We start from the raw sequence: 14,831 nt of genomic DNA on the forward strand, positions 1-14,831 counted from the left end.
CTACTCCAAAACATTATTTTGGATAGCAGTCTCAGTGTCTGACCCACTGTGGCCATTCTTATATTTATGTAGGACTAAAAAAAGGGGGCATGTAAGAATAAAGAAACCAAGTAAGCACAGTTGTATTCTCTTGTAAAGGTTGTCTCATGCCTGCGTTAAAAATATAATTCTGAAACCTGCAAACAGAGCCAGAAGAAACTGATCTCCTAAAGATTAGGATCACATGGATCACATGATGAAACAGCAACTCGACAACAGAGTCTACCAATAAAAGTCTACCAAGATTTATTGAACAGCAAGCACTTATGTAATATGAAGTATTTCAGGAGGAGGAACATCTAGGCAGACTAATGAAGAGGATCAGCCAGCTTATACAGTCTATGATGAACTGAAAGAAGCCTAGAAACATCATGTTTGTTGGAAAACTGAACAGAAAATGACAGAAAAGGAAAAAGTCCTGTCTTGGCAGCAAGTTGGAAACCACAATTCCTTTCCACCTCCGATTTCTCTGATTCTGTGAAATCCATAGATTTATGGTAGCAAAGGCCCTAAAGAGCTTAAAGTTGTGACTAAGCAGGTCACCTAGGCCCCAGTTCAGTTAAGACACTTAAGTATATGCCTAAGAGTAGTCCTGTTGATTAAGGCTCTTCGATAGGAACCTAAAGTGAATTAAGTATGTGATGAACAAGAAAGGGATTACTTAAGTTTACCGAGGGCCATGTGTTTGTCCACTTTGCTACCATGGCGGCTGCTACAAATAACAAAATCTCTTGGGTCCTAAGGTAGCTGATGATCTTTCACAGAGAGAATAAGTTTTAATAGAGTAATTTAATTTATCTCCATGTTATAACATATGCTGTCTGTGCAAGAAGTTGTACTTGTAGGCCAACTCTCACATTTTCTAATCCATTTCATATTTTTACCACTGTTCACTGCTTGTGTTTATCCAGATTGATGTTCTCTGCTACAATGGGAGACAAAAACTATTCTTTACACCCACCAAATACTGATAAAGTGCAGTGTCATTGCTTTCATATATATAATCCTTCATGAAAAGGGTCAGCAAACTCTTTCTGAAACAGCATGGCTGAGAAGCCTGTAGTTTATCTTTCAATGGGTAAAACTGAGGGTGTTTCTAGCACAGCAAGCAAAGCATACCCTGGAGAAGCTGTCACCTTAGATTTCTAAGGATTGAGATAGTTTTGTATCTTTTTCAATCCAAAATCTTGACATGGCAGTGCTGGCAGTCCTAAAACCTTTGGCAGTTACAAAACTCCCCATACAGGTTTGGATACGCACCAGCCTGAAATCTTGTTCCTTCACAAGTATTTATTTAGATGTGAATAGCACTTGAAAAGGTTTATCCAAGACACTGGAATTCATAACACCTTGTTCCTGACTCTTCATTCGTCACGCACTGATAACACTATTACCTACTAATATTAACTGTATCAGCAGCCACTCACAAAGGTACCTTTTCATACTTTGAGTAGTGGACACCAGCCTCTCCAAGCCCATGTGAAATAGTACTTGGACCAATGAACTGAGGAGATCTTCCAGAAACACAGTGCCATCTTCAAAATGCCTTGACAATATCGCTGTCTCTTCTAATGTGGGGCACCCAAATCAGGTGCCTTTGCTGGCTATGGGTGTAGTGGTTTGGCACAAGGAGGCAGTTCCTTAGGTGGACCCATGCAAAGCCACTTTCAGCTTGAGAAACCTTTAGGTTTCCAGTGAGAAGCTAGTTTGCAGCTCCTGAAGAAATGCCATCACATGTTTTTGGCAAAATTTCCCATTTGTGAAGAGAGCAGCTGTACTCTACAATGATCTCCAGATGCTTTCAAGGCATTAGCCCCTAGGGAATGCACTGGGCCAGCCTGCTCCTGGAACAACAGGAGCATGAAGCCTGCCTGAAGAGGAAGGGCTACAGCTTCCAGCAGGACATGGTTGGCAGAAAGCTGATGGAATTATTTCTGTAGTTTATTTATTGGGATGTGGCAAGAAGGGACAGGAGCCTATAAGTACCCGGCACCTGCAGCCAAGAGCAAGCAGTTGTGGCATCACCCTGAGGGTATGGAAGGACAGCACTTGGGATGCCTTCCTATACTTACGAACCCCATTGCCGCATGTCCACGGAAAGCTTCCACCAGCCTGGTCTCATCCACTCCATGAGAAAAGATTTAGAAATCCTGTATTTTTATGTAGGATCTCATTTTTACTCAGAAAACCAGGAAAAACTGAGTTGAATTTCTGGACCAAGAATCTCAGCTATTGAAATGAGGTGCTATGGATAGATGAGAGTAGCGGCTTCAAATAAATCCCCATTTTTGTGGAATGAACCACTTTCAGCTCCTGTAGGCTAGTATGAGATTTTCTGCTCTGGTACATTCCAGGGGGGACCTCAAGGCCCTCTTTACCAGAGCCCTGAGAATAACCTCAACCAAACATCCTACCCAAGCTGAGAATCCTTCTAATAACCAGCATCTGCACTGCTTTCTACATCCACGCGACAGAAACAGGGATGTTTTGACAACCCATATCTTCCCCACCCTCTCTCCCCACCCTCAGACAGGCACAAATCCATATCCTGAGGAAACTCACATACAAAGAAACACAAATAAATGCTGAATGAAATTCTCACTCGGAATTGGCCACCATCTCCATCATCAAGTTCCAAGATATAACCCTCCACCGGGTTGTGGCTCAAAGGTGGCATCCTCCAGGCCAATGTCACACTGTTGTTTCTGGTGCAACACTTCTCCAGCTGCAGTAATGGGACGGGTGGCACTGTAATGGGAACTGCGTACAGATTAGTGTAACTCTGCCCTACCCCATCAGTCTGTGCCGCGAGCCGTACGGCGACCGCTCACCTCCCCCCCCTCGCAGGGAAGTCAATATTTGTTAGGAAGAGGGTCCATTCCCTTCCTTGAAACAAAAGACAGTAAAAATGTTATAACCAAATGTCATTACTCGGTTAGATAAATCATTTGGCTGAAATATGCAAACAGAAACATATCTGGATATGCTTCTGGTGCCTCAGAACTACAGTCTGGGGATCTCACATCTGGTTTCCTTCCCAGAGGTCACGGGCTGGAAGAGGTTTTTCTCACTCTAGGGCACTTTGACGCTGTCTCCCAAAGGAGAGAGGGAGCACTGGTGGCAAGGAGTGTCTTGGGGTGGCACAGGAGATGCAGTGCTGCCAGGAAGCCCAGCTCAGTAACGAAGAATTGGGTTATTAACCAGCAGAGCAGTCACTCCTCCCAGCATGGCAGCAAGACAGAGTCTGAATTCCACTGACAGTAGGAAAACACTTCTTCACAACAGGGGTTTTCTTTTTAAAATCTAATCCCCCGCCCCCCAACCACTCTGGATATGCTATCTTTATGGCAGCCACACTTAAACTGTTGAAGAAAAGTGTTCCATTTGCAAATTTTATCTAAATCCCTTGGTTCAGATAGCAAAAGGAACTTCTGCACCACAGGAGACTGCTTTGTTGCTCCCTGCTCTCGGAAATTACAGGTGCGAAGTTATCTACCAACATGTCTTTTTAGTGACTCACTCAGGGGAAACACCAAGAGACTGTTGACCAGACCAGCATCTTAAAAATAAAAATAAACAGAGTAAAACATTCAGCCATGCCTCTGTAAGAAAGCGGCCTCCACCACACCTTCTCTGCTAAATGTAACTAAAGTCTCACTGTTCACTCTTTGCTGGAAATTATAAAGTGAAAATTTGGTCTTGTGGAGAGATCTGGCATGCATCTTACGCACTGTCGGAATCGCACAGGTTAAGTGGGATGTAAGTGATTCACAAACCCTGCCTGGTCTTCTGCCCAAGGCTGAATTTCATCGTTCAGGATCATTTCTGCAGAGCTCGACCATGTCTTACAAGGAGCTGAGTGCTCCGAGCATTCATTGACTTAGCTCTTAACAATGTCAGTTTGCTCTTCTTTTATCTACTCTACTTTGAGCCTCTAGTTTATTTTCCTCTGTCTGCGTGAAAGCTAAGCCCTTGAGCTGTTCCTTTCAACCTATTTTACCTCTCCGGATAAAAGAGGACTGTTTGTGTTTTGTGTATCAAGCAGTCTGTGGGAAAATGGACACTACTGTGTGATGGGGCTAAGGCTTCACCCCCCACTTTGGAACTGACACGAAAGTCAACATCACACTTGTGATAAACAGTGCAGAAGCTACCGTGGCTTTCCGCTGGCATTATCCATCACCACGGTGAACGCGGACGGTTGGTAGCCCAGAAGAATGACTGTGGTCTGAAACAAAAGAACTTTACAAATTAGCTCTTGAAGGTTTTTCTGTGTAAAGAGAAAAAAAAAAGCCTTGTTCCTAGCCCTTGATATTTAAGGATGACTCAGAGGGTGTCATAAATAAAAACTTGCGTGTTTTTTCACATGGAAAGTTCAGACTTTTCTCTAGGAGACACTCTGTCTGGAGAAGTAACAGAAATGTGGCATTACAAGAGTCAAAAACCTGAAAACGAGAAATTCAGAGGTAATGGGATTTTTTAAGTGAACCATATTAAGTTTAGGGTTTTGTCTGTGTTTGTTAATCTGTGCATCTCCAGTGATTGATGAGCCTGGGAGAAGATAGGGCTGTATTAACCATCCACACTCCTGCCACCTTAGCTAACTGGTTAACCCTCCCAGCGTTCGCTGGGTCCTTCTCACTTCTGAGACTGCCCCTGGCAAAACTGGATGAAAATCTAATTCCTGAAGATTATAAAGTACAAAGTAGACAACATCCCCTCACCTCTGAATAAACCACTAAACTCTCCAACCCCCTGCAAAAATCTCCTAGGAACGCTGACGGGAACCTTCCAGGGACTGTTCACATAATGCACAACGCTAAAAAAAAGAGCGGAATTTTTAGGGGAGGGTAAGTGTTTTACACTCGCTGCGCCTGCCCTCCTGCCTCCTCCCCTGGACAGAGATGGGCAGAGATTTGGCTTGATCTCAGATTCCCTCTGGGAGAAGAAAAGTGAACATGTGTTGTAAAAGTCCTAGGAAAGTCCGAAGCAAGTTGAATAATCGGGACACTGAGATATACTTCATAGTGAAGAGTAATGGGATAGGACTAAGAAAAGAAAAATATAGGCTAAGTGTCAGAAAAAAAAGAAGACTCAGATGCTAAATTACAGCGCTGTCCCACTTCTTGTTCAACTTAAAGTCCTCTAGAGAGTTTCTAAAAGAAAAGATTAAAAATATAAAGGGAGAAATGTTACTGCATTGGCACAGCAAGACCTATTAATGAGTCTGAATGATGTCCTGCTATTTTAAAAGTGCTTCATACAGGTCACACTTATCTAAAAAATGCGACACGGATGTCTGATGTCAACTCATCAGTTTCAAAACCACATTGCTCAATGTATCTCACAGCTGATTTCCTCTCAGTTTAGAGTAGAGCTGCTCTAAGATGTTGTCTGTTATTTGTCCTCTTTACAAGCAAGTTGTGCAATGACGCCTTCCATCTTCCCAGATTAATTTTTAAAGAACTAAATGCAGGGAAAGAACAGGACCCTCAGAAACATGAAAGCTTTGACCTCCTCCAAAACTTCAGTACGGTGCTGGCATAGCCTGAGTCACTGCTGTAGCAAGTGCCCTACAAGCAGTGTGATCAAGAGAGAAGGAAAGACCACAGGCAAAGGCCTGGGTCCATGTTGCAGAGCAGATAGAACCAGTGATAAAGCCTATGATAAGCGGTTACTCTTTCATTATCAGGGCTGTGCAGCTCATGGCTGGAGACGCAGAGAAGATTTGCGGCAGGAGATGTGTCTGGGGAATCTTCATGGACTGGTTTGCAGAAAAGGGAAGGAGTCACTCCTGACAAGGACAAGGGGCATATGAGTGAGTATTCAGAGGTGGTACAGAAAAGTAGGGTAGCAGCTTTATTTTTTTCCTATTTTGTACCTAGCCTCTGTTTTACAACAAACCAAAATGTCAGTTCCAGCTGTCTGAACAAAACAAACCTGGAACACATATTTGCCTGTGCCTATAGCTTGGACTGAGAAAATGTGATGTACACATTGATCCAGTCATCAGGACAGGAATTTTGTGCCGAGATCACTCAGAAAAAGCAATAGAGAGAAGAAAACAATGGACAGAGGAAAGGGATCTGGGAAAGCTCAAAATGCCAGCAATTACTAGAGCTGTGCGTGTGTCTCAGCAGGTCAGCTAGCCTGGAGAGCGTGGGACTCTTGCCAAAGGGCTATCAGTGAGACCCGCTGGTCAGCACGACTGCTGAAGCATTACTTCTGCACCTGTCACATTTCTGCACATTTGATTTGCTATCAAATTGCTATTTCTTTCTGTAAAAAGAAAAAACACCCCCTGATCTTTATTTATTGTGATGAGTTTTAGATATGGGCTTATAGAGAGTCCACCAGTAAGGTACATGAACAAGTCATCAAAGCAAATGTAATGTGATTTGTTCTCATTTTCATTCTTCTTTGTCTAACACAGTGAATCAATGTTTACTTACAAGCATGCTTTCACTCTAAATGACCCATGCAAGCTCACTGAGGTTGAATGAGGCCAGAGCTTGAAAAAAAATATAGAAATTCAGTCATGCACTAAGCATCGATAACAATAGTACAGACCTTCCATTGCAAAGCTTTTGGAACAAAACAACTTGCAGTCGGAAAAGCCACGCTGGCCCTATTCCCCTAGGTTTCCCCAAAACTCCCTTTACAGATCGTCTCTGATGTCTTTAATGCATCTACTCTTGTCAGATCAACCGGTACACTGACTTAATAACACTCCCCTCAACACCAACATTTGGCAAAGACCGATGACTTGTTGGTGTTCTGGGGAATGTAGGATTGGAGAAAGAGGGGCAGATGTGAAAAGACACGTAGATTTTTCTTTGTGAAACTGGAGGCTCAAACACACACAAGTCCTGATGGTGATAAATAGCAAAACACTGCCCTGTAACACCAGCTTCTCCTCACAGTCAGCAAAGTGATGTTCCCAGTAAGTCTGGGTGCTGGCTGCTGAAATGCTGAGTTGTTTACTCTGTGGTACCTGTATTTCTAAATGTAAGATCTCCATGCATGAGAAGATAACGCAGAGCTGGTTGAGGTCATAGAGCTAAAATTCCAGAAAAAAAATGCCAAAGTGTCAAACTGAGCAGTTCAAATGCAAATAGATTCACTGTCATAAACTGAAAAATATAAATACATCTCTATATACTAAACAATACTCAATACCTATGAATGTTAGCTTGGGACCAGTCAGTGGCCCAACCTGATGGGACATGCACCAGGTAGTCCCTGGCCAAGGCCAAGACAGCTCAAGGAAAAGCCCTTCCTGAGGTGCCTGAGGTTAAGGTGTCTCTGGGGAGCAAAGCCCAAGGGTGTTCGTAAGCTTTGCACAGGTCTGGGCAGAAGCAGTCCTGTTCTCTGCTCCTCAGACTGTGTCTAGCTCAGTACCAGAGCTTCACTGCGATCGTATGATAAATGAGAGCGTAGCAGACAGCACTATCTTTCATAAAGCTCTAGTGAATCTGGTTCAATTAAAGTCTCGTAAGCCTTCAAGCTTAAAGCCAGACGAATGTCCAAAAGCCAAATACCTAAGCTGCTCGCACCTCAAGTGACCTGTGGTTAATTAGCAATCTAAGTGGATAGTTTAACTAAATTTTCTGTATGTTTGGGAAGGAGAGAGGTGGAAGATTAGTATTAAATATATTTAACAATAAATTTGGCTAGCATTAAATATAAACTGATTTAAAAAGACAAGCGCAGACAGTATTCGGAGAAGTTTTATCAGTGATACTCTCGCTCTCTTGACTCTGCTTTCCTGGCTGTCAACATTTCAAAGGAGCAGTTCACAGGTGTTTTTTGAGTAACTTTAACACCGACCATTTATGCCAAGATGCAAACCGTTCTTGGTGAGCAGACTTTGGCCTTTAACTGTTTATCCATTGTTTCTCCACATATTTATCTGTCCAATTATCCACCCTAATTACTTCATCTTGGGTCTCTTAAGTTCAGAATTAGGCGCAGAGAGAAAAGACAAACTGAAGAGAAATCTGTATGCTTGTTTGGAGTCAAAAAAAAGCACACCCGACATCACGACACGATTATCCTTAACTCATTCATTGACTTCCAGCAGCCTCCACCCTGTTGCCCACACGTGTAATTAAGGCTTGAATCACCACCGAGGGAAGCTAATGGCACCATTCCCAGAGACCACAATGGCCTTCAAATCTAGCCGGTCTATGGATCTAGCTAATTCTGATGCAGTTCTCATCCTGCTCCATATAAACCAAGCTCATTACAAGCGCATAGTGTTAATACTTTTTTTTGCCAATGGCATCTACTGTTCATCAGCTTCTGCTTTTAAATACTTTTTTTTAATCTCCTGTCCCTTTAAAGTGTTCCTCAGAATGATTCAGATACCTGGAACCAAGGAAGGGTACAGCCATGGAGTTACTTTCCCCATGTGAATCTCTGCCTCATGATTTTTTTTTTTAAGCTGGGCACTGTTCACAGCACAGTCCAGATAAAAGTCAAAGGGTTTTTTCTTCCCTATTCAAGCATATTTCTGTGTGTGTGAATATCTACTTAACTACTTCAGCTGTTCCTGACAAGACAGGGGTAACTGGTATTTTGAATGCTGTAAAATGGCATAAAGTTTCATGCAGCTAATGTCTTTTTAATCTTAAAACCTGACAGACAGCCCTACTCTAAAGAATTTATCGTTTCAAATCTTTAGCTGCATCTGGTATCTCTGTGTGAGCTTGTTCAGGTCACTGCATGTGAGGTGAGTACACCTTTCTAGGAAACACCCAGTAATCTGAATTTGTTTGAAAACCTTTTAAAACTATCCAGCAATTTCAAGTCATTCCTCTTTCCTCCCCCCATCCCTTCCAGCACTGTTTCAACACATGCACGAAAAACAGAAAATCATAAAAGCTCACCCCTACATTTCATCTGAATAAAATCCAGCTGGTGAATCGACTGGAGTAAAGGTTCGCTATCCAGAGTCAAGTCAAACTCAGCAGACACTTTTGGCTCCAAGGCTCCTTTGACCCACTGTTCCTGAGATACCTGAACACGCTTGATTAAAGCATCCGAAATCTGAAAGAGAGTATCAGGCTTATAAGGAAATGGCAGATGCACACATTAAAAGTGACAGAATGCCAGTGAGATACAGTGTGAAGAAATCAGGAATACGACAGCACAAGAGCTGAGATGGGATCTGGTCATTTTGGGGTGAGGTCCACTTATGTGGCATCCTTTCATCTTGTCTTTTCAAAACAAATCCCATCTTAGGATAGGAAAGTAAAAAATGCGTTTATAAAGCCTATTAAGATTATATTACATATCATGCCTCTGAATATCACATATATCTCTGCACTCTGTTCTCTGCACAGTCTAGTTTTCCTCTCCTGTTTAAAAAGCAGTTGCACAAAGAGAGGCCTAAATGTTAGAGGGTGTCTCCATTCAGCAGAGATGATTCAGAGGATGAAAGCTGAAAGGAATAAAAAAATCAAATGGGAAGGAGGGTGTGTATTTATCACAGTGAGGGTGCTAACTTGTCAGATAGATTTTCGAAGAATATGATGGATTTTCTATCATTACATCAAAACTGAATTTCATTTTTAAAGCTTAAAGCCCAGCCCACAGACAGTTAGGCCAAAAGTCAGACTACGATGATTCCAACGAACTCTTCTGGAAGTGAAATCCTGGCTCTGTGGAAATCAATGAACTCAACTGTCCCTGTTAGTGAGCTTCCTGTAAGTCACAGGGAGCAGAATTTTCTTCTGGCTAGGTCAGAGAGAGTTTTTCTTTATTGCAGGAGTTCAGATACCTTTCCTCATTACTGTTACTGGAAGACACTCCTGTCTGAGCCCCTGCATCAACAGCTCCAATTCAGTCTGTGCAGTAGGTGGAAGAACAGCTCATAGCCTTCCTACAACCTTGGAGTCACTTCCAGGGATGATGGATCCCTTGGCTGTGTTTCAACGTCCTGGCTGCAGAAGCAGTCGCTCTAAGTAATGCAGCGCCTCAGTGTTTGTTGGTTGCCTTGAAAGCATCATTAGATAAACCAGGAAAAGGTAAAACAAAAGTATTTTTTTTTGTAAAAAGTGGCTGCAGAGAATGAAGCCACAAATGTTGCAGGAAAAGTAAGCTGAAATGAAAACTAAGCATGTATCTTGCTAGCACGTAGGTAAGACCTAAAGGTTTCATTTGTCCTGCACTATCCAACTGACAGCCTGCTAAAATCTGCGTAGTCTTGAGATTAATATAAACCACACACTCCTCACTCTTGCTTGAGACCAGACGCGACCGTAACAATCAATCTGGAGTGCCAATAGGTATAAGTCGGCTAATTCTCATCCTGTTTTTTTAGGGATGCTGTGACAGCCCCCTGACATTCATGCATTCATGTGTGCAGCGTGCCCTGTTCAGCTGACAGCCATGTGCAGATCGTTTTGTTTGATGTGCCTTTCTTCTTAGGTGATTAATAAGGCAACAAAACTAATAGGGCAAAATAAAATAATTAATACAAATAATAGAATTAATTAGGCAAAATAATTAATTGGATAATAAAACTGCTACGTTTTATCTCACCAATAGAAACTGTGACTGCTTGCACCTAAGCAACAATATCCTGCAAATTAAGGCAATTGTTGGCTAGGCTATATTTTGCAAAGAAGGGTACCTGGATTCTCCAGATACAAGACAGGTCTGTGTGGTGCGGTCCCCGTGAGACCCCTGTGAGGTGCGACAACCCCAGTGAAGCAAAGCTACACGCAAGCCCTTAAGGCTGGATTTCCTCACAGGGGGGGTGTTGAAAGGACACTCTCACGTGCAAAGAATAATGCAAAGGGGAGAAGCAAAGAGGGGAGAAGTACTACTCTGCTGAGTCACAGACCTTTCCAAATTGATCAGAGAGCTCTGCGAGGCCCTGTGTTGGGTATATCTCAGATGAGAATAAAATAATATTCTGCAGAAAGTTATTGTTAACTGAACAGGATCTCTCTTTTGGCCCAGAAGGAAGGGCTGGCAAGAGGAAAGACGTCAGCAGTCAGGGAAGTGGTGTGACCGCTAACTCCACACCTCGGTCAGAGTGTGGATGTTCAAAGCCATCCCTTCGCTGGGACATTTCTGCAGTCACCAGGCTACCTGAGCTTTCAGACAGTACTAACAGGAGTTAAGGTGAATCTGCCTCAGAGGTGGAGGAGGCTAATTAGCAAAGCTGTCCAGTTTTAGATATATCTTTAACATATTTTCTTTTTTTTTCTCCAGAACATCGGAAAGAAAAATACCTGTAAAAACCCAGAGGGATCATTTTCTTTGATAACTTCTAGGCAGTATTCCATGAGCCCTGTTGACTGGCGTAGCTTCAGTGTACAGTGATTTATCTGGTCCCAAACAACCTGGAAAACAAGCATTGGTACAGTTCTGATGACTGCCCCAGCTTATAGTGAATTGTGTAAGATTAGTTCAGAAAAGACAACGAATGGAAGAGTGTGTTAAAGTTATGCTTAATTTAGCTGCCATATGGCCATTGCCGTATCTCCATCAGCTACACTCACTTGCTCTGTATTGTAAATACCGATAATTAGCTTGGCAAAATGTTGTGCACAGGGAATCTCAATTTTCAGAGCAGATTAACTGCTCAAAGATCAGACTTGCTTGGGGCAGAAACAGCACAGAACACGTTTCTGCATTTGCAGTATTCACATTTACAATCACACTTTCACTAAAATCTGATCTTTTAAAAAATCTTTCACTTAAAAGGCAAATATTATAGAGGATAACTGCAGGAGTGGTTTCTTGCAGATTATACTCTACCATTCTCTTCACAATTCACCATTGATTCTGCACTGCTTAAGAATGCGTTGCTGGGACTAAGAAATAAAAAAGCCACATCTCATTTTTCCAGATTGTGGACTTGATTCTGCTGCCACATGGCTGTAGGCTAAGCCTAATAGCACTGTGTTCGACAGCACAACTCCTGACAGGAATAAACTGCAGGATTAACTCTGCTCTTAGGTGTTGCTTCTTGTTGGTTCTTGTTAAGCACGGAGGTTTTTAAATGCTGATCTCAGGTAGATTGTATTCATTGCTTGCCATGTTAGATATTTCACTTCAATTTTTCCTTCTGTCTTAGATACTACTAATGTTACTGGCACTATAACACTTCAAAATCGCATATGCACTTCAACATTTCAAGAAATGTGTCTATTTAAACATTTCTTGACTGCCACTTTGTTCAACCATTTATAGCTTTCTTCTCCCCGCTCCCCTTTTTTGCATTTCATTATCTTTTGAGTGGCACAGGCACTTCTGGAGGTGACTTGCCCGAATGTCAAAGGTTTGAAGAGACACCAAAATCCCAACATTTTACTTGGGCAGAAGGTCCCAGGATGCAGACCACATACAGGTTTCACTGATAAGCGCCTCTCGAAAGACAGCCCCAAACCATCACATAAATAAAGACTGATGGCCTGATTCAACAAACTGCTGAAGTATATGCCTTATTTTAAGTGTATAAGCACAGTTCCACTAAACTGCTGAACTGGAACCTGCTAAAGGACTTCAGGATTTGATGACTAGGAATTTTCATGGTCTAAAGGGCTGGGGACTTGACAAAATGCACAGTAACATCAAGTATCAGCAGCCGTGCTCAGCTGATGAGAGTTGTGCTCACCTTCAGCTTGTGCTCACGTTCTTTGGTCACCTTTGTGAGCAGTTTTGCCTTCTGTCGCGTTAACGCATCGACCAAGGCATCACACTGAGCGACAAGACAGGCTTCATAATCCAACCCGTTCTCCTAGAAGAAGGTGAGAGTCACACTCATCAAAGAAACCATATTTTACAGATTACGCTATTGCTCATTCTTACTTGTTTTTCTATTCAGAAAAGACTTCCTTTCAAGACCTCAGCATTTCTGTTGCCTTTCTGATTTCATTATAACTGTACCAGTAATAGCTGCATGCTGCATACTATGAAACAGTAAGATGCTACACCACAAATGGGCTTATTTAAAACCTTGATTTACTGGCACTTTCCAGACAACAGATGTAGTACAACATAATGTAAAAGCTAAATGTAACATACACAGTGCATACATATACATAAGAGGATTCCGCCCCATTCTGTTTTAATTATCCCACTGTAGTAACTCTGAAATCACTGGTTCTACACCATGGCAATTAGAACAGAATTATGGACCAGAATCTGGTCTACAGGCTTATTACAAGGAAATGAAACAGGTACAAAGCCCTGAGATTTGTGTATTGCTTCAAGTACTTTTTTAAAAATAGCTAGCACTTGGAAGTGGAGCCATGTATTTGATTAGCTTTTTTTTTTTTTAAAAAAAAAGGCAGTTTTTCATTCACATTGTGGTAAAACGCTCTGCTAGGCAGAGGCCAGCATCTGAAGTATACAACACTGAGCCTTGAGTAGGGCCTGGGTATCACTTAGCCTTACCTAAACCCCTGTCCTGTCAAAGGGGAACAAGCCATGCTACCAGAGAATCCCATGCAGCTCTAGAAATCTGAGTAGATGGGACTACGAGGTCCTGAGCCACCCCTCCTCCTGGGGATGGCTTTGGCTGGCCGTGGAACTCATGCTGTACCACCTGTTCAAAGGGAGGCTCTCCCCCGCTTCCTCTGCTCATGAGATCAGAAAAAGGAGAAAGCTTTCAAGCTCCTCTTGCAAGGATATAAGGAGATGTTCAGTTGTCCTATCAGCTTTCCTCCCAAATACTCAAGTGAAAAAAAAAAAAAAAGCCGCATTAAATGTAAGATTTTAAACACACGCTGAAGGAGAAGCATCTCTGTGGCAAGCCAGCACACGCCCCTAACTCATTAGTATCTCTTAGCTCTTCTGTTTTATGTTTTTCTCTTTTCTGTTCATTTGCTTTGTTTTCATTCTTTTGAGAGCAGAATTTTCAGCACTGTATTCCCTTCCTCACTGCGATCCAGGCATCCTGTTCTCCAGCTGAGGGATGCCAGGTCACTCTTCCCTGAGATGCCCCCGCCGCAGTCCTAGACCTGCCAGCAAGATGGATGGGGGGAGAGACATCAGACAGCTCAGTTACTGTTCACAGGTTTGTCTTAGACTCTTTCTGTTTGCATCTCTCCCTCTTCGGCTTATATCACACCCAACTCCCCCTTAAGCCCACATCCAGCTACTCTTGAAATGCTGGTTTGTGTACAGACCCTGAATCAGTCGATGGTTGTAGTGCATCATTTCTCTCCTCGTTTTGTGTTCACGCATCAAACAGGGTGTTTGGCGATATGCCTCTTTCAAGTGAGAAAGGATGAAATTGTTACAGCAGATGGGAAAATGTGAAAATCGGATAATGACAGCAACAAGGAGGAGCAAGGAAGCAACAGGGGCAAGGAGGAACAGGCAGTTTCTGAAAAAAAGAGACCAAGAGATTTAAAAGTGACCTCAGATAGGAGAAGGCAAGGAAAAAATAGGGGGAAACCACAGATGTGCGAAGTAGGGAAAAGAAAAGTAGATGATGAATTTGCAAACTGCCCCAGGCAAGATAAAAGCACAGCTCCTGGTAGCTCTGGCAAACTCAGAGAGGAGATGAAGAGTGCAGATGGCTGTCTGGTCTGCTGTGCATTGAGACAGGATAATAAAATGTACATATTGCTCACTCCTTTGTGTAAACATACATTTTAAAGACATTTTTTGCTGAGGGGTAAACGTCTGTATGTGTGTGTGGCAACCATCATAAGACTTCTGTTAGAAATAACCTGCTCTGAGATACATGGCTCTGGGTAAAAATCTATGCATGGATGCTACATCTATTCACAGAATCACAGAATGGTTTGGGTTGGAAGGGACCT

The 14,831-nt window shown here is 42.6% G+C and overlaps 1 protein-coding gene across 1 annotated transcript in view; it reads right to left on the reverse strand.

Annotated features, from left to right (window-relative positions):
* LOC104161517 (tripartite motif-containing protein 67) overlaps window positions 1-14,831 on the reverse strand; it is a gene marked incomplete at its 5' end in the record, with an annotated part of 19,521 nt that overhangs the window by 1,816 nt on the left and 2,874 nt on the right. The window contains 4 exons of the mRNA XM_009699990.1: window positions 2,642-2,787; window positions 8,931-9,090; window positions 11,286-11,396; window positions 12,674-12,796. Coding sequence (XP_009698292.1) covers window positions 2,642-2,787; window positions 8,931-9,090; window positions 11,286-11,396; window positions 12,674-12,796 — 540 coding nt within the window. The remainder of the gene's footprint in view (window positions 1-2,641; window positions 2,788-8,930; window positions 9,091-11,285; window positions 11,397-12,673; window positions 12,797-14,831) is intronic.

This window comes from Cariama cristata, unplaced genomic scaffold, assembly GCF_000690535.1.
Source record: "Cariama cristata isolate BGI_N322 unplaced genomic scaffold, ASM69053v1 scaffold16405, whole genome shotgun sequence".
Classification (NCBI taxonomy): Eukaryota; Metazoa; Chordata; class Aves; order Cariamiformes; family Cariamidae; genus Cariama; species Cariama cristata.